The following is an 18,809-nucleotide window of genomic DNA, read 5'->3' as shown; positions in this document are numbered from 1 at the left end:
AACAAATATTCATTGAGTCCCAATTTATGTCAGGCCCAAAGGCAGGTGTTGGGGATTCAAAGGTAAATCAGACATAGTATCTGCCCTTAAGAAACTCAGTTCACTGGATATCTTGATGTGTAAACAGATACTTAATGGTCAGCACAGAGATGAGGTACGCCCAGAGCAGGGGTATGTAGCCCCAAGGCTGGGAATTTAGGGAGACTCTCCCAGAAGAAATGATCTGAACAGAATCAGGAAAGACTATCAGAAGAAGTGATCTGAACAGAATCAGGAAAGAAGAGAGTGATTGGAAGGGCTCAGCATTTGTGTTTATTTGGGCAGTAAGATGCAGCTTGCCTCCTGTTGTTGCATTTCTTGTTTCATTGTATTTTTCCAATAAAAATATTTTTAGATTCCTCACATGCCACTTTGGACGGTGATTTGGCTGCATGTGCCTGAAAGAGAGCCTGGCACATAGCAGATGCCTAATAAATGTTTGTCAGATGATGGATGGTTGGATGGATGGATGGATGGATGGATGGATGAATGGATGAATGGATGGACGGATGAATGGATGGATGGATGGATGGATGGATGAATTGATGGACAATCTGTGCTCACACTGAATTCCCTCCCAAGGTGACTGTGGACTCGCAGCCTGTGTGGCCACCTGTGAGTAGGTATGGATTCAGAATTGAAGACACAGGCCACATGTACATGATCCTGACTCCCTCAGACATCCAGATCCAGTGGCTCCACAGCTCAGGACTCATGATCATGGAGGCCAACAAAGCCAGCAAGGCCCAGGGCCATGGCCTGTGCGGTGAGTTGGAACCCAGCTTGCGGGGAGGGGATGCTTCCCAGGTCCACCTCTGCCCCCAGACATAATTCCTCCTGGAGCAGGAAAGGCTGGGACAGAATACCAGGCCAGAGGTTGGAGCAGCAGAGCTGCCAGGGCAGGGAGGCCTAACGTCTTGTGTCCTGGGGCCAAAGCTGCCAGTAGGGAGATAGTAGAGGGCTCTGGACTCAGCCAGTTGTCACTTCAGCCGGGATTGTCTGTCAGCTTCCCTGACAGCCTTCTAATGTCGGATAATCCTTTCCATCTGCATGAGCCTGGGCATTTCACAAAGCACTTCCGCACTCTATCTCACTTATTCCTGGTCATCCACACAACAGCACTGAGAGATGGCCATTAGTATCCCCACTGAACTAAAGAAGAAAGGGGGCTCAGAGAGATTAAGGGGCTTACCCAAGGGCACACAGCAGAGCTGCCACAATACACAGAACTAATGCTCTTCAGACCATAGCATAATTGCAGAACATGCCCTGAGGGATTGAATGTATTCTCATAAGGAAAAGAGATACAGGACAAGCCTGGATGTGGGCCGCTGCTCATTGCCGGGGCATGAGCACATGGACACTCATGGGGCACTCCATGACAGACTACCATGATTGTGACGATGGGTGAGATAAAAACGCTTATAACACACACACACACACGTACACCCTCCATCCTCCACCTGCACCCCTGGTGATCATTCACACATTCACATTCGTGCCCCTCTGCATCCAAATGCCCTCTACACATGCACTAACACACACAGTTCAGCTCCATGCTCATTCTTTCCTTTGTGCAACACATATTTGCCATGTACCAGTCACTGGGGACAAAACAGTGAACAAAACAGACAAAATCCCTGTTTTATGGTGCTTTTGTTCTTAAACACTTCCTACACACATGCCACCATCCCCACCACCACCAACACCATCACCATCACTACCACCATCTTTTTCTCATAATTTCTTCCTTCTCCTCTGTTCATTCCCAGCAAAGAGCACTGTGGTCAGCAGTAGCCTGGTGAGCCAATCCCTCCCTAGGATACCTTTGTGACACCCCTCACTGACTTAAAGCCAAGACCCAAAGTGTGACCATGGGAACCATTAATAATATATTAATAAGAGTTTGCCTTTAATCATGCTTTATATTCACAGAATCGTGGTTAGAGGTGTTAGAACAGAAGTCAGATCATTTATATCTCCATTTTGTTTGAATGAACATTTGATACCTGGGCACCCTCCTAGACAAACTTAGGGAAGTGCTGAGATAAGTGAGAATCTAAAAGAAAATGAGTCTTTGCACTCAGAGAGCTACAATCTTTTGTGAAAGGCTGACCTGCAAGCCAGTGACTGTTACACAGATTTTGGAATGTCATGGATGGTGCATCTGAGGCGTCCTTGAAGGAAGGACATCTGAGAAAGTATTTCACGCAGAGGGAGCAGCTTGAGCAAAGTTATGGGCAGGAAAGTGTGTGTCTGGAGCTTATAGACGGTATGTGAGAGATGAAGCCAGAAGTTTAGGTCACATTAAAAGCTAGGACAGATAAACTTCACCCTTGCCCCCATCTCAGTGCCTTAACACAACAGAAGCTTATTTCCTGCATACATAAGTTCCTAAATGGATAGCAATGATTCAGAGACCCAGAGTCCTTCCATCTTCTGGTTCTGCCATGTCAACATGAGTTTCCAAATTCGCAGGAGAGGAGACAGGTGGGAAGGTTTTATGGACTAGGCCTGGAGGTGGTACTCGTCACCTTCACTCACATGCCATTGGCTGGGACTCAATCAGATGATCTCAGCCAGCTGCAAGGGCATCTGGGAAAAATACACTGACTGCCCAGGAAAAAGAAGAAACTGTTGTTATAATTAGCTAGCAATCACTGGTAAAGCAGATTTTGGGGGGGTAGCTTTTTATTTTGGTGTAATATAGCAAAACTTATAAAAATTTAGAACTTGCAAAGACAGTATAAGGTAGTGTACACCTTTTACCCAGATTTACCAGTGGTTCACATTTTGCCCCATTTGCTTCTCTCCTTCTCTCTCTCTCTCTCTCTCTCTCTCTGTGTGTGTGTGTGTGTGTGTGTGTGTATGTGTGGGTATACATTTTTATATGCACATGCAATACATATATATATATATATATAAGCATTTTTCAGAACCATTAGAAAATAACTTCAAGACATTATATCCTTTTACCCCTAAATACATGTATATTTCCTAAGTACAAAGACATTTTCTTTTGTAGCAGGTTTCCTAGCTTCCCTTCACCTAATTTCCTTCACCTTTAAAATGGGGATAATGGTATTATTGACCTCAAAGAACTGTGAGAAATACAAAAAGTGAGAGCTGACGACATGGGAGTGGTAGTGATGATCGTGGCTGTTGGGATTGTTTGGCCCCTTTCAGGTATCTGTGATGGAGATGCAGCCAATGACCTTACCCTGAAGGATGGCTCCGTGGTGGGTGGGGCTGAGGACCCTGCTCCCTTTCTGGACAGCTGGCAGGTGCCCAGCTCTCTGACCTCAGTGGGCCAGACCCGCTTCCGCCCAGACAGCTGCGCCACAACTGACTGCTCGCCCTGCCTTCGCATGGTGTCCAACCGCACCTTCAGTGCCTGCCACCGCTTTGTATGTGCCAACTGGGTCCAGCACTGGGGACACCTCCTGGGCTGGCTGGGGATGGCAGCACCTACCTGCAGAGGCGCATGTTCCTTCTGGGCAGGGAGGGGAGGAGCTGGGCACGGGATATGTGACATCCGAGTAACCAGCATTGCCTGATGCATATGTCCAGGTACCTCCGGAGTCATTCTGTGAGCTGTGGATCCGGGACACCAAGTACGTGCAGCAGCCCTGCGTGGCCCTGACTGTGTACGTGGCCATGTGCCACAAATTTCATGTGTGCATCGAGTGGCGGCGCTCTGACTACTGCCGTGAGTTTGCGGGGCAGGGGGACCCTCCATTGTGATTATTGTTCCCATCCCCTGTTAAAGTGGGAAAAGGCTCCCGGACCCAAGTTCATGTATGCTTTCCCAGCTTTAATCATTCACGGATTTATGTACATTAGTAAATTTATAAATATTTTGTATGTTTAATTTATATTTAATTTTTATATTATATAAAAGTACATTTTATACTAATGAACACATATTTATTATGATTCATATGAATATATTAACACATAGTAATTGCATTGTATTTTAGTATTCGCTTTCTTTGAGTCTATTCTCTGCAAGTGGAGACTGTAACCATCGCCCCCGCCCAGGGTGGTTTTGAGGATGTGGGGGAATGTGTGCCGAGTGCTCACATAGACCTGCCCCACGGACACCGTCCAGCACAACTTAATTCCCTCTGCTTCCTTTTTGCTCACCTTTCTCTTCTTCCAGATTTTCCCCTCCTTCCTGCAGGAAGGAAATTAGATCTGCCTCCTCCTCCCCCAATTAGGTTTGACTGGTGGGTTCGACAGGGGTGGCCTGGGCTAGAGTAGCTTGATTTATAAGTGTGAACCTGTCCAGAAAGGCTGGGATTGGCTCACAGGAAGGCCACACCCACAATATGACAGGTAAAAGAGGAAAAGACAAAAGTCCTCTTGGGTCATGTTCTTCAAACTGTGGATCCCAACTCAGCGGGTATGAAATCAATTTAGGGGGTCAGCACCAGCATTTTAAAAAATACAATAGAATAGAAAATACCAGTGTGTATTGCTCATAGAAAGTTTAGGTATTATTTTGTAAAAGAGATTTTTTATTTTATATACAAGCAATTTTCAATCCTAAATACCCTTTGAAATCACTCAGACAACTTGAAAAGGCATGGGCCTTTCAATTCAGAGATTGAATTGGCCTGGGGTGGGGTCCCCACAATGATGCCTCCAAAACTCCCAAGGGATTCTTTAGTAGTCGAGTTTGAGGACCACTGTTCTACATGCTTGTATTAGGCCACAGTGTAAAATCTACTTTTTACAATCAAGAAAGTTTGAAAACACTGATCTAGAGCAAGGGGTTGGCAAACCCTTTCTGTAAAGAGCCAGAAAGTAAGTATTTGATGCCTTGTGTGCCATATGGTCTCAGTCATAAGTCCTCAACTCTACCTTTTTAGTACAAAAACAGCCTCAGACAGAATATAAATGAACAGGCATGGCTGTGTTCCAATAAAACTTTATTTGTGAAAACAGACAGTGGGCTGGATTTGGGCTGCGGGCTGTACTTTGCTGAGTCCTGATCTAAGGAAGGAGGTGATGTCACCAAGCCCTTTAACTTATGCACTCTGCTGAGGTGCTGATGACACTCTGAGCCCTCTCCTCATCCCCTCCTGTTCTTTCGGCCCTCAATGGGGAGCCCTGCCTGGGGTCTGAGGTAGGCCTGGTGCCCACTGTGCCCCTGCAGCCTTCCTGTGCTCCAGCGACTCCACATACCAGGCATGTGTGACGGCCTGTGAGCCACCCAAGACATGCCAGGATGGGATACTAGGGCCTCTGGACCCAGAGCACTGCCAGGTGCTGGGCGAGGGCTGCGTCTGCTCCGAGGGCACCGTCTTACACCGGCGCCACTCTGCACTCTGCATCCCAGAAGCCAAGTGCGGTAGGTTCCTCCCCTCCCTGAATGGGGGGCCTCCAAAGCCGGCCTCAGCCTCGCCTCCTGCTGTCCACAGCTGAGGCCCATCTGCATCCTTTCAGGTCTGCTTAGGGGTGGCCAATATCCCAGGGAGAGTCTAGCCTGGGAAAGTCTGGGCTCACCTTCCTCAGTCCCTCGCACCCTGCCATTCCCTTCTGCAGCCTGCACTGACAGCATGGGGGTGCCGAGGGCCCTGGGGGAGACCTGGAACAGCTCCCTCAGCGGCTGCTGCCAGCACCAGTGCCAAGCCCCAGACACCATCATCCCGGTGGATCTGGGCTGCCCCAGTCCCCGCCCTGAGAGCTGCCCGCGATTCGGGGAGGTGGCCTTGCTCCTACCCACCAAGGACCCCTGCTGCCTGGGGACTGTCTGTGGTGAGTGTCCGCCTTCACTTCCTTGGACCTCAACTGTAAAACAGTTAAAAGGCTCCAGCCCTGCACACCAACCCTGATGGATAGGACAAGGCCTAGGAAAAGCAAAGTTTCTTGTAGGGGGTGAGTTTGGAGGAGGGGAGAACCCTCCCTGGGGGCAGGGGCAGAAGCTCAGGAGTCAGTGCAGGGAGTGCTATGGAGCCAGGCAGCCTGGCCACTCTTCCTCCCCCACCTGTAGCCTTGTGGCCTTGGGCAAATTATTTCACATCCTGTGTGCCTTCGTTCATTCTCCTGGGACATGAGCTGACGATCGGGCCCATCTTTGGGGTTGCTGTGAGATGGGGTGCGTGTCAATGGATGTTAGCTCTTGCTGATCTTCTGTTCCAGCCCTGAACCCTCGTGTGACCCTCAAAGGCCTCATCTAGGAGTATGGGTCCTGGGGGCTGCGGGGGAGGAGTGGGGCCAGGCGTCCAGGGATTGGGCAGTTGTCCAGTGTTCTCCACTGGAGAGCAGTGGGGACATCTGGCCCCGAGGTAACAGGCCCTGTGGTCCCTGGGGCCAGTGTGTAACCAGACTCTGTGTGAGGGCCTCGCCCCCACATGCCGCCCAGGCCACCGCCTCCTCACCCACTTCCAGGAGGACTCGTGCTGCCCCAGCTACAGCTGTGGTGAGAGGCCCGGGGCGGGGAGGATGGGGGACGGACTGAGGGCAGTGAGGGGAGGACAGCTCTGGGGGCAGGGGCCCAGGGGTGGCCAGGCAGGTTCCTCTCCCAGCACCTAAATTCAGCCTTTTCCCCAGAGTGTGACCCAGATCTCTGTGAGGCAGAGCTGGTCCCCAGCTGCCGACAGGACCAGATCCTGATCGCGGGCCGCCTGGGGGACTCCTGCTGCACCTCCTACTTCTGCGGTGGGTCTCGCCACCAGACGCCAGCGCACACAGCCTGATCACAGTCCGCCAGCCTTACCCCTGTGTCCTTGGGCAGCTGGGAGGAAAGGCTGGGGGTCTTCAGACGGGGTGGGCAAAGGGAGAAGGACAAGCTCACTGTCCAGGAAACAGTGTGGGAGGAAGAGGACACCGACCCCGTGTTCCCCCTAGATTACTGAGCATGAGGAAACTGGTGCTTGTTTGGTGTAAGCCTTTGGGTGGACATGAGGGAGAACTTCCAGATTATGATTCCAGAATGGGTCACATGAGACCATGTGATGCTGCCATTGGTTAGCTCCTGCAACACCTGGGTTGTTGAGGAGGCCCCACTCCCAGCAACGTGCTGTGTGCCAAGCCCCTTTGAGGGGACTGCTGTGACAGCATTGGCCCTCTTCCCTCTCAGCCTGTGGCGACTGTCCAGACCCCATCCCCGAATGTCAAGAAGGGGAGGTGCTCACCGTGCACAGGAACACCACGGAGCTCTGCTGCCCTCTGTACCAGTGTGGTGAGTCCTGGCTGGGCACATGGCAAGCTGCGGCACGAAGGGGCCTTTCACAGAGTCCCCACCCCAGGACCAATGGGGGTTGACAGGGAGCAACAGAGCGCTTCCAGGTGGTGAGCTCTGGAGGGGCCGGGCAGCTGAATCCAGGACAAGTGCAGGCCCACCTGAAGAAGCTGGGTTAGGTTGTCAGGCTGGAGGGTGGGAGGTCCAGGCCTGTCCCTTCCATGGAGGCCCCCAAGGGCCAGACAGAGGCTAGGGTTGAAGGACAAATACTTGGGTCTCTCCATCCCCCACAGCACTGATAAGAAGTCCTCATTTCCTGACTGACCCAAGGCTTCCCTTCAGGGTCCGTTTCGCCACTGTGTCTCCATAGTGCCCGCTCCTGGAGGTTGTATCACAGAAGGCCCTGTGTTGCAAAGCCTCTGAAGCTCTTTTATTTTGTAATTATAAATAAAAGTATGCTTTTTCCAATATTTTTCTAGGGCCTGGTACCTGTATGTATGATACTATACATACATGTAGACATGTATAGTATGTGCGTATCATGTACTGTGTTCATAGTACCTTGATATAGAATGCACTGTGTACATAGTACCTCAGTAGTAACCGTTAAGCATAGTGCAGCCAGCATTATGGACTGTTAGCAAACCTAATGGATGAAAATGAACAAAATGGTTTGATTTAAATATTATTCAATTTACAAAAATTGCTTTGCACACTGATAATAGGAGAAGCATGAGGTTTTTTCTTACACAGAGCAGAGTAGGAGAGGGGCCTCCACCAGGACACCCAAGGGCCGCCCTGACAGGGTCAATGTAAAGAGTCACCTCCGAAACAATGTAGGCTCCCATCCCATGAGAGTTGCCCAGAAGACCTGGCCGCACCTGACCAGGAGCTGGTTGGCCCACTTGCCACAGTATTTGCAAGACTGATGTGAGGAGAGATTCACTATCCTTTCTCCTTCTCTTCTTTCTCTTTCTGTCATCACCTCTCCCCCTCAGCCCTCCTCCTATATTTACGTTTCTTTCCATGTTTCTCGGGAGGCAGCCTAGTCCTGTGGATGGAGTATGGGCATAGTCAGTTGGTTTCTGAGCCTCAGTTGGGCTGTCTACCAGCTGTGCAGCCCAGGGCAAGTTCTTTACTCTCTGAGCCAAGATTGCTCACTTGTAAAATGGCGATGCTAGTATCTGCCTTGAGGGGCTGTTGTGGAAATTAGACATAATTTATGTGAAGGACCTAATGGTCCTTGGTATGCAGTAGGTGCTCAAAAACAGAAGCTGTTGATATTATCACTTTCTCCCAGTCTTCATCATACTTTTGCTATTACAAAAGCACTGTATATGCATTCTAGAAAGTACAAATTCCAAGTAAATGCAAGAAAATGAAAATACCACCTTCCTACCTGCTAGATAATTCCACTGCTAATGCTTTAGTGGATATGTAGCCTTCCAGATTCTTTCTATGGCTTTATGTAGATCTGGTTTACAAAAATCAGCTCATCCTAGACATACTCTTTTTTTTTTTTAACTGGCTGTTTTCAGTGAACAATCTCTACCTTTCCATGTTAATACGTTTTCAACTCATCTCATGCCCAGTCCGTTTCTTCCTGTTTGTCCAATCCAGGATCCAGTCCTAGACCATGCATTATAATGACGTGCCTCACATCTCTCTTATCCTAGCACAGGTCCCTTTTCCTGTATGACCTCCCACTGTAGAGTCCAAGCCATGACCCTGCAGAGAGTCCCTGCTTCTGGACTTCTCCAGTTGCTTTCTTTTGGAGCTGCTTACATTGTTCCCTGGGCCTCTGTGCTTCCTAAAACTGAAATTTCCATCTAAGGCTTGATGGGTTCAAGTTAAAAATTTGGGGCTAGACAGTATGTGCATGAGCTTCATAGCACATCACATTGGGTGCCACACACTATCTGGCTGAGTCACAAGAATTGATGTTAACATTGGCCCAGATTAGGGCGATGACCATAATCCCAAAATCTCACCATCTTACATTTTTCCTCTTCCAACCAGAAAATAACCTATTACTTTGACACCATAAAAATGCCCTCCCTCATAATTTTTTGGAACACCATTTGATAATCCTTGCTTGTGCCAATAACTTTATTAGTAAATCAAGTAACTCTTACAGTTTTCAGATCCTCACCTTTAGTGCTGACCCTTGCCCCTCCCCTATCCACCAAAATGTTGCACCCAGGGAATTCCCTCACCCCTTGCCTTGTTCTCTCAGCAAATGAGAATGGCTGAGGAATCCTGAACTGAGAAAAGTCAGCCTAAAGACTAGAAAGAAAGGAAGTGCAGGCCCTGCAGGGTAGCGTCAGCTGAAGCAGGGCAGGCTCAGGTGGGCCCCAAGTGGATGAAGTTTCCACAGGGTGGGAAAGGTTGTGTTAGATAGAGCGGGATGTTCCCCATCAGCAGAACTTACCCTAATGGCTGGCTCTCCTCGGACCACCTCTTGCAGGGTGACTCCAGACTGGGGAGGCCCAATTTAATGAGCTTGAGGTTCTGACCCTGTCATATCACCAGTGCCTCACAGGCACAGCACTAGGACCTGAAGTAGCTCCCTGGGGAGACTTCGGGTGCCCAGACTCTTCCCTGGGGCTTTGAGGACAGTGGGGGTCACTAATGAGGAGCTGGGGGTAGCCTCTCTTTAGCTAATGTTGCCCGTCTGAGGATTCACACCCCCAGGTGCCTGTGACTGACGTGTCACCTGCCTCTCCTTCCCCACAGTGTGTGAGAACTTCCGCTGTCCCCAAGTGCAGTGTGGCCTGGGCACTGCCCTGGTGGAGGTGTGGAGCCCCGACCGCTGCTGCCCCTACAAATCCTGTGGTGAGTCTGTGGTCAGGACAGCCTCCCCACTGGGAGATCCAGTGGCCCTGCTGAGGAGGGATTGGGGGAGCCCGGCCCACCACTGTCCACTCCTCTCAGATCTGTCCCCTGCAGGGTCTCTAGAGGAAGCCACTAGAATCACCTTCCTTCTGCATCCGCACTCCGAGTGCTGAGCATTCCTACAGCCTTTTCTCTCTAGGATAAAAGAAGGAAAAAGCAAGTTTCCCAATTCCAAAGAGGGTTTCCATCTTAAAAAGTCCTTACTGTGGCCAGGCGCGGTGGCTCACACCTGTAATCCCAGCACTTTGAGAGGCCAAGGCGGGTGGATCATGAGGTCAGGAGTTCAAGACCAGCCTGGTCAAGATGGTGAAACCCTGTCTCTACTGAAAATACAAGAAAATCAGCCGGGCACGGTGGCAGGTGCCTTTAAGGAGGTGGACATTGCAGTGAGCCAAGATAGTGCCACTGCACTCCAGCCTGGGCGACAGAGTGAGATTCCATCTCAGATAAAAATAAAATAAAATAAATAAAAAGAATAGGCTCTGGACCAGGTGGACGGATTAATCCAGGTGACAAAAGGAAACCTGTGATTGGCCCATCTGCCTATTTATCCTCGCTCCACACCCAGTGGAGAGCTTGGTGTTCGGGACCCATCACTGCCCACCTGCCTAACCAGCGGAGCTGCAGGCCTCCTCCTGCCCCCAGGGATGGAAGGAGGCTGAGATTTGGGCCTCTTCCTCTCCTCTCCCAGGCCTGGCCTGGAGCTGGGTCTTCAGAAGACAGGTTGTGCCAGCAGTGAGAGGTCCAGGGTACCCAGGGGATTTCTACCTGGACATCCCTGATGAAGTGGGGGCCTGGCCCCTTGTGTTTTTCAGAATGTGACTGTGACACAATCCCGGTGCCCCGGTGCCATCTGGTATGGAGACCCTCCTCCCCCAACACTCCCTGGTCTGCTCCCCTTTCCTTTCCTCTCTATCCCCTCCTCTAGAGAACCTGCTCCTTTAATCTAGTGCAAGGAACCCAGGGTTGCAAGTCAGTATTCTTGTCCCAAACTCTGCCACTGGCTTTCTAGGTATGGTGCCCTCCTTTGTAAAGTGGACATAATCATGCTTTAGAGTTGTGGTAAGGATTAAGTACAATGAAGATGAAAATTATCATGAAGATGATAGTGATGATGCTGATGGCGGTGATGATGGTGGGGACAGTGAGGAGGATGGTGGTGATGATGGTGTTAGTGCAGTGATGATGGTAATAATGCAATGATGATGGTGGTGGTGGGGTTGGTGAGGATGGTGGTGGTGGTGACAATGGTGATAATGCAATGACAATGGTGGTGGTGATGGTGAGGATGATGGTGGTGGTGGTGATAATGCAATGGTGATGGTGGTGGTGGGGACAGTGAGGATGGTGGTGATGGTGACAATGGTGATAATGCAGTGATGGTGGTGGTGATGGGGATGGTGAGGATGAGGGTGGTGGCAGTGATGGTGATAATGCAATGAAGATGGTGGTGGGGGGGATGGTGAGGATAATGGTTGTTGTGGTAGTGGTGGTGGTGGTGATAATGCAATGGTGATGGTGGTGGGGATGGTGAGGGTGATGGTGGTGGTGGTGGTGATAATGCAATGGTGATGGTGGTGGGGATGGTGAGGGTGATGGTGGTGGTGATGGTGATAATGCAATGGTGATGGTGGTGGGGATGGTGAGGATGATGGTGGTGGTGATGGTGATAATGCAATGGTGATGGTGGTGGTGGAGACGGTGAGGGTGATGGTGATGGTGATAATGCAGTGACGATGGTGGTGATGGTGATAATGCAATGACGATGGTGGTGGTGGAGACGGTGAGGGTGATGGTGATAATGCAGTGACGATGGTGGTGGTGGGGACGGTGAGGATGATGGTGGTGGTGAAGATGATAACGGCAATGATGATGATGATGTTGATGACAATCATGACGTAGCTAATGTTTATTGAGAGCTTACTAAATGCCAGGAACTTTCCTAGGCCCTTCATGTGTAGTATTTATTCTCACAACAACCCTGTGAGATTGATTCTGTTGTTTTCTCAATCCTGCAAACAAGGAAGCTAAGGTTAAGGTCATGAAGCTAGTATATCACGGAGCCAGGGCTGACACCCAGGAAATCTGTCTCCAGAGATCATGCCCTTAGCCACCAGACTGCATGGCCACTGAGGGAACTGAAAATACTTTAAGAAATGTGAAGTCATGTTTACAGTCCTTTTCTGAATTATATGTAACCCTTCCCACCCCAGCACACATTTCCTCTCACTCTGTCCCCCATTTCCTCCCTCCTTAAAATTGCTGAAGAAAGGTGAGAAGTAGTGTGAGCCACCCAGGGCTCTGTCCCTCGCTGTGAAAGGGGAGGACACTGGACAGTGCTCCTCATTGGGAAGGCCTGGTAGCCACACTGGGACTGAGCTTCCAGGCTGCTGAGGGGCCCCAGGCCTGCCAGCCCCCTCCTGCCCACCACAGGGAGGGACTGACATAGAGAGGGGCCCAGGTGGCAGACTGCTCCTGAGGGCCAGGCTGGCCCCCACCCCAGGGTGCTGACTGCCTCTGCCCCACCCAGTGGGAGAAATCCCAGCTGGATGAGGCGTTCATGCACAGCGTGGAGAATGTGTGTGGCTGCGCCAAGTACGAGTGTGGTGAGTGGGGGAAGCCTCGGGGCAGAGCCGGGCAGGGGGGGCGTGGGTGCCTGGGCTCTGGATGACCATTGCCGCCCTGCATGCCCATCCAGTGAAGGCCCCAGTGTGTCTGAGCCGTGAGCTGGGTGTGATGCAGCCCGGCCAGACAGTGGTGGAGCTCTCGGCAGACGGCGTGTGCCACACCTCCCGCTGCACCACCGTGCTCGACCCTCTCACCAGCTTCTACCAGATCAACACCACCTCCGTGCTGTGTGACATCCACTGTGAGGCGGTAGGGTGCAGCCCAGGGTGGGGTGGGTGGGGTCAGGAGGGCTTGCCTGGCAGACCCTGGGTGCTCCAGGAACCAGAGGAGCCCTTGAAGCTGCCCTAAACCCCCAAGACAAGTCAGAGGAGCTCTCAGAAACCTCTGTAGGAAGTGTCAAGAAAGGGATCGGGTTGGGAGAGGCCAGGAGGGGAACAGTAAGGGACAGATTTAGTGCCTGGCAAGAGTGGGTGTTGACAGAGAGAGCACACACTTATTAGGTGCCTACGGAATGCCTGGCACATTCCCTGTCACTTTGGTTTGCATGCTTGTGTTGCTACTATTTGGTGAGCACTTCTTCATGCCTAGTACTTAGGATGGTGACTGGCTTCTAGTAAGGGCTAAATAAATATTAGTTAGATAAAGGGGGTTAGAGTTATTCCCATTTTTCAGAGGAGAAAACTGAGGCTTAGGGAGACTCTGTCATTTGTCAAAAGTCCTACAGGAACTAAGACTCAAATGGAGATCTGTCTGGAATAAAAACTGGCATCCTTACTTAGCAGAAATGGCTTGGAAAGAGTGGAGATGCTCTTTGCTGTAAGGGAGCCTCAGGGTAGGTACAGGGATGACTAGCTGCCTGCGACAGAAGGAGCTCCCAGCTCCTCTTCCTGAGCACTTACAGAGGGCCCTTCCAGGCTCTGGGGTCCCTCACAGATAAGCAGGCAGTGGGAGAGCCAGGGTGGATTTGGGCATCTGGCTGAGGCCCACCCTGCCCTGGCCTGTAGAACCAGGAGTACGAGCACCCGCGGGACCTCGCTGCCTGCTGCGGCTCCTGCAGGAACATGTCCTGTCTCTTCACCTTCCCCAATGGCACCACCTCCTTGTTCTTGGTAAGCAGCCCCCTCGCTGCCCACTTAGGAGGGTGTCCCAGAAGGGGACACCAGGACTAGGGCTCTCTCTGGCTCGCAGGCCAGGACTAGGTACAAACAAGCTCCCAGACCCTATGGGTTTGTTCAGGCTGTCCATCTGGCCACAGCTCCCGTTACCCACTTCTGTGCCCTCCAGCCCGGGGCATCCTGGATCGCAGACTGCGCCCGCCACCACTGCAGCAGCACTCCCCTGGGTGCCGTGCTCGTCCGCTCTCCCATAAGCTGCCCACCGCTCAATGAGACCGAGTGTGCCAAGGTCAGTGCCTCCTTCTCCACTGAGGCTGTAGGCCAGGGATATCAGCTGTCTCACTGGTGGTGGGGTGGGGGTCCTGTGTGCAGGAGTGCAGGAAGAAGGGCTCCCTGGAGCCTGTGCCTGCACTGCCACCCCTAATCCACATCTCTCTCTGCATTTCTTTTTGGCCTGACCACATCACACCCTGCCTCTTCACACATCACATGACCGCATGCAGATGTGCACAAACACACACTGTTACATGTTCTAGGCACATTCAGCCAGATACCAACACAGGCCACCAGCCACTCACACACCACACACTCCAGGAACATTCACATCAGCATGCCAATGCACACACCACGCGTCATCACACCTCAAGGCACTCACATAAGCACACTCTTGCACACACATGCCATGCAGGTGCAGTTCAGTCCTGTGATGGCTGGCAGGTGTCCAGCACTAGCATGGACAACTGTCAGTATGGGCGCACCTCAGAGAAAAGGATTTCCTGGAAGGCTTGGGGTTATTGTTGAATTATTAAAGTCCCTGAGATTAATAGTGGACATTTGAAGATTTCTGACTCTTCCCGAGAAAACAAATATACACACACACTCAGTGACACTCATACACACTTCCACACATGCAAAATCACACATGTGCACACAGATGCTCATGTATGTGCTCACAGAATCGCACACACATACTGAGACCCGCCGCCCAACACACACACTTATGTACAAAGAACTGTCCCATCCATTGTTTTACCCATTTCATTATAGAGGAGGAGGGCTTTAAGGGATACTTGCTCCCATTTTAGAGATGGGAAAATTAAGCCTAGAGGAAGAGGATGATTTGTCCAGGGCTGAGGTAGAGCCCAGGCCACTGACCCAAGTGGGTGACCCCTGCGCCCCTCCCCTCCCTTATCCTCTGTGCTGGGAAGCACTGGCGGTGGGGTAGGCAATGGAAAGCGTGAGGGGAGCTGCCCCAGGAAAGATGGGAGGCCCTGCACCATCTTGACCCAGGCTCCTGCCCCAAGGGAGCCAGGTGCAGCCTTAGTGCCAGCTTAGCCCCTGTGGCTCTCCCATGGCCTGGCAAGGGGCCTATGCTCCTGCCCTGGGGCATCACGGGGAGAGAAGAGTCAAGACTCCTGCACTCTGCCTGTTTCTGGGATCTTGGCTCCCAGCCTGGACAGGGGTCTCCACACCTACCTACCTCCCCTGACTTCCTCTCTCTAGGTTGGGGGCTCCGTGGTACCTTCCTTGGAAGGATGCTGCAGGACCTGTGAGTGAGCATGGTGGGGGCCCACAGGTGGGGGGCTCTGATGGGGGCACAGGGTGTCATGTCAGGGGACAGAGGACCAGGTTCCTGGCCTGGCACCTAAAAAGATAGCTCTTCTGGGCTGAGTAGATGAAGGGATAACACCCACACCACAGGGCTCATGGCACTGGTGCAAATATGCAGATGGCTGGAGGCCATGTTTGTGTCCTTGTTCCCATACAAAACCTCTGCTTCTTGTCATAGCCAGAGGACATTGGGGCATAGCATTCAGGAGGTCAGTAGCTCACCAGTTACTTCGCCTCCTCCTGCCCCTGCCAAGGCCCCCAGCCCAGATGCTCCCACATAAATTCTCCCGTGGTCAGACGCCCTGGTCTTGGAGGAGCCTTCTGGGTGGGATTCAGGCCTCCAGGGTCCCTGACAGTCTGAGTGCGAGCTCTGTGCACCTGTCCTGATACCTGGCTCCTGGAGTCCTGGCCATCCAGAACTGTAGCCCCCAACCGTGTGTACATGCACATCCCAGTCAGCCTCTGCTTTACACCACCTTCAATCCCCCACCCACATCTTTCCCCTGTGCCTGCCCTCCTCCTAGGGTGCTCAGACCCCATCTCCAGAAGGCAGTAGAACTTGGGGCCCTGTTATGTGCACTTCACATACTCCAAGAAAGCCGGGCTTGGGGCCTCATTGGCTGATCCCTGACCCACAAACTCATGTTCCCTGAATGTCCCGTGTGCCCCCGTGTGACCTGCACCCCATGTCCCTCTCCCCAGGTTCCCCGGGGACCCTGTTTCCCGTGGTCCCCGTTAGTCCCGCCTCTCCTCCACGGGTTAGTGTCCACTGTCGCCCAGGTACTCCTCTCGGAAGCCCACTGGACTGGAGGCAGGCAGCCGCATTGCTATGTCCAGCAATGTCCCTTCTGCTAGGTGGCCCGATCTCTGGGGCAAGGGAGGGGGAGGGCCCCTGCTCCCCACCTCTGGCACAGGCCATTGGGCCTGCAGTGCATGCTGGGTAGTGAGCTCTATCCCCTGGGCTTGCATGGGAAAGCTTCAGCAGGGCCCGCTCACCTGGCACCCACCAACGCCCCGGACTGCCACTGCTTTGCTCTTGCTGGTCACTCAGCCAGTCTTAGTCCAGGACCCAGAGGGCCATGTCAGGACAGCCCTTAGTTCCCCTGCCTCCTGGAGCAGAGCGGGAAGACAAAGTGGACTTAGCTATGGCCAGAAGCCATCTAGCTCGTGTAGTAGGAAACCTCTGTGGTGAGGCTCAGAGACCAGAAGAAAAGATTCCATTCCATTTCTAAAGGGATTCCTGGGGTTACAGAGTGAGTGCATGTACCTGGCAAATATTTGTGGAGCTCCAACTATGTGCCAGACACTGTTCTAGGCACTGTAGAGCCTTGTGGAGCTGATATTTAGTGGGAGAGACAGAATAACAAGTATAAAAATATATACCAGGATGGAAGCATTGAGTTTTGTGGGGCCTCACTGATGCAATGTGGGGGGCTTCGATAAGAAGAAGAATACAAAATGTACAAATTAACATTAAGGTGTGAAAGGAAATATTTATTTAAAATGCAAAAAAAAACTTACAACAAATTCTGGAAGGGGACTGTGCAAAAGAAGGCCATAAAGCTTATGATTCAACATCGTAATTACCGATGTGTCTCTGACAAGACAATGATTGTCCCCTTGACAAATATAAGCAAGGGAGGGGTCAGGGAGGGAGGACTGAATAGAGGCAGCAAGTTGCAACTTCAAGAAGGGAAATCAGGTAAAGCCTGGGAGAGGAGATATTGCAGCCAATTGCTAAAGGAGGTGAGGGCGTGAATGAGCCACAAGACTGGTTGTCTGTGAGAGGCGTGGTCCAGGCAGAGGAAACCCACACTGGTTAGTTTCTATCCCTGTAACAGCTCTGTGAGATGGGTGAATCCCTAGTCCAGTTTGATAGCTATGGAAACCAAACAAAGCATTCCATTAGAATGAAGTATCCTACTAGAGATTGGGGTTTCTATTCATTCAGGAAATTGCAGAATCTTAATGCTACAAGCCCTCACAGGATGGGAAAACTGAAGCTCAGAGAGGGGTAAGGGTAAAGTGGCCAACACAGCTTAGAAATAGGCATTAGGGCTGGGGTGGGGAGGCAGCCTCACTCTGTCCCCAGATGCTTCTCTGCCCTAGCACAGAGTCCTCAAGGGGGCCCTGCTGGCCTTCCTGCCTCACTTGCTCACACTGCTCTGTTTCTGCCTTCCTGACTCCACCTCCTTCCAAGGCATTGGGTTAAAAGGCTTTCCCTAGATGGGGAGGGGCACTAATGCATGTGTGCTAATGCTGGAAGAGAAACCCTCCAGCATGACACTAACTGCCCTGGGCTGGCCCATCCTGCTTCCCCGAAGAAGCCTGGTCTTGGCCACAGCTGCCTCATCCCCCTGTCCCCCCAGGTAAGGAGGATGGGCGCTCCTGCAAGAAGGTGACCATCCGCATGACCATCCGCAAGAATGAATGCAGGAGCAGCACCCCTGTGCGTGGTGCCCACAAGGCAGTGGGGCAGCAAAAGATGGGGATGGAGGGGGTTTGGGGGTGTGAGCGCCACAGACTGCCTCACTGGCCTGCCCATTCCAGGTGAACCTAGTGTCCTGCGATGGGAGGTGCCCATCCGCCAGCATCTACAACTACAACATCAACACCTATGCCCGATTCTGCAAGTGCTGCCGTGAGGTGGGCCTGCAGCGGCGCTCTGTGCAGCTCTTCTGTGCCACCAATGCCACCTGGGTGCCCTACACTGTACAAGAGCCCACCGACTGTGCCTGCCAGTGGTCCTGAGGCCTAGGGGCCTGGGCTAGCTGGACCACCTCTGCCAGCCCCACTTTCTGTTTCCAGCCGGCCCAATGTGAATGGGGGTATTAAAGGTGGTAGAAATCTGTCATGTGTTGAGCATGGAATGGTGGGAAGAGGTCACAGGAATAACCAGAAAGGGTCACCCCTGCCCATCCTGGCTCCCTTTCTGGGCTCCCCATTTTCCACACATGGGAAAGTGCCACAGTTGAGGGCTCAGGGAGCTCACCTCTGTCCCTGGCTTGAGATGGAAAATGGGCTTTAGGTCCAGGGGCAGCAGCCTCTGAACCTCTGTGACCCTGGCCACAGCTCTTGGTGGAGGGGGTGAGAGCTGCGGGAAGATGGGAACGTGCATGGTGCTTACATGGGAATCACAGCTGGACCTAAGACCAAGCACAGGGGCAGGATGCAGTGACCCATTCTCTTGGCCTTTTTGACTACACAAGAAACCAGACACAGTAAAAGGAAAGAGGGCTATACCTACAACACTCAGGCCTGCAGATGGCTGCCCAGAAGGAGTTCCCAAAAGCAAAGATGGTGGATTCCAGGGCCCAGGTTGTCTCACCAAG

The 18,809-nt window shown here is 52.0% G+C and overlaps 1 protein-coding gene across 1 annotated transcript in view; it reads left to right on the top strand.

Moving 5' to 3' along the window:
• The window catches only part of OTOG (otogelin), a 100,839-nt gene extending 82,512 nt beyond the window's left edge, over nucleotides 1-18,327 (top strand). The window contains exons 39-55 of the mRNA XM_054438737.2: nucleotides 622-805; nucleotides 3,226-3,446; nucleotides 3,610-3,748; nucleotides 5,201-5,395; nucleotides 5,590-5,802; nucleotides 6,362-6,466; nucleotides 6,598-6,705; nucleotides 7,127-7,228; nucleotides 9,965-10,063; nucleotides 10,939-10,979; nucleotides 12,654-12,729; nucleotides 12,822-13,000; nucleotides 13,756-13,860; nucleotides 14,036-14,155; nucleotides 15,370-15,415; nucleotides 17,847-17,926; nucleotides 18,028-18,327. Of these exons, the coding sequence (XP_054294712.1) occupies nucleotides 622-805; nucleotides 3,226-3,446; nucleotides 3,610-3,748; nucleotides 5,201-5,395; nucleotides 5,590-5,802; nucleotides 6,362-6,466; nucleotides 6,598-6,705; nucleotides 7,127-7,228; nucleotides 9,965-10,063; nucleotides 10,939-10,979; nucleotides 12,654-12,729; nucleotides 12,822-13,000; nucleotides 13,756-13,860; nucleotides 14,036-14,155; nucleotides 15,370-15,415; nucleotides 17,847-17,926; nucleotides 18,028-18,228 (2,214 nt within the window). The 3' untranslated portion in view covers nucleotides 18,229-18,327. The remainder of the gene's footprint in view (nucleotides 1-621; nucleotides 806-3,225; nucleotides 3,447-3,609; nucleotides 3,749-5,200; nucleotides 5,396-5,589; nucleotides 5,803-6,361; nucleotides 6,467-6,597; nucleotides 6,706-7,126; nucleotides 7,229-9,964; nucleotides 10,064-10,938; nucleotides 10,980-12,653; nucleotides 12,730-12,821; nucleotides 13,001-13,755; nucleotides 13,861-14,035; nucleotides 14,156-15,369; nucleotides 15,416-17,846; nucleotides 17,927-18,027) is intronic.
• Nucleotides 18,328-18,809: the final 482 nt, after the last annotated feature.

Source organism: Pongo pygmaeus, chromosome 9, assembly GCF_028885625.2.
Source record: "Pongo pygmaeus isolate AG05252 chromosome 9, NHGRI_mPonPyg2-v2.0_pri, whole genome shotgun sequence".
Taxonomy (NCBI): domain Eukaryota; kingdom Metazoa; phylum Chordata; class Mammalia; order Primates; family Hominidae; genus Pongo; species Pongo pygmaeus.
The sequence above is the reverse complement of the archived record's forward strand: the minus strand, read 5'-3'. Positions and strand labels throughout refer to the sequence as shown.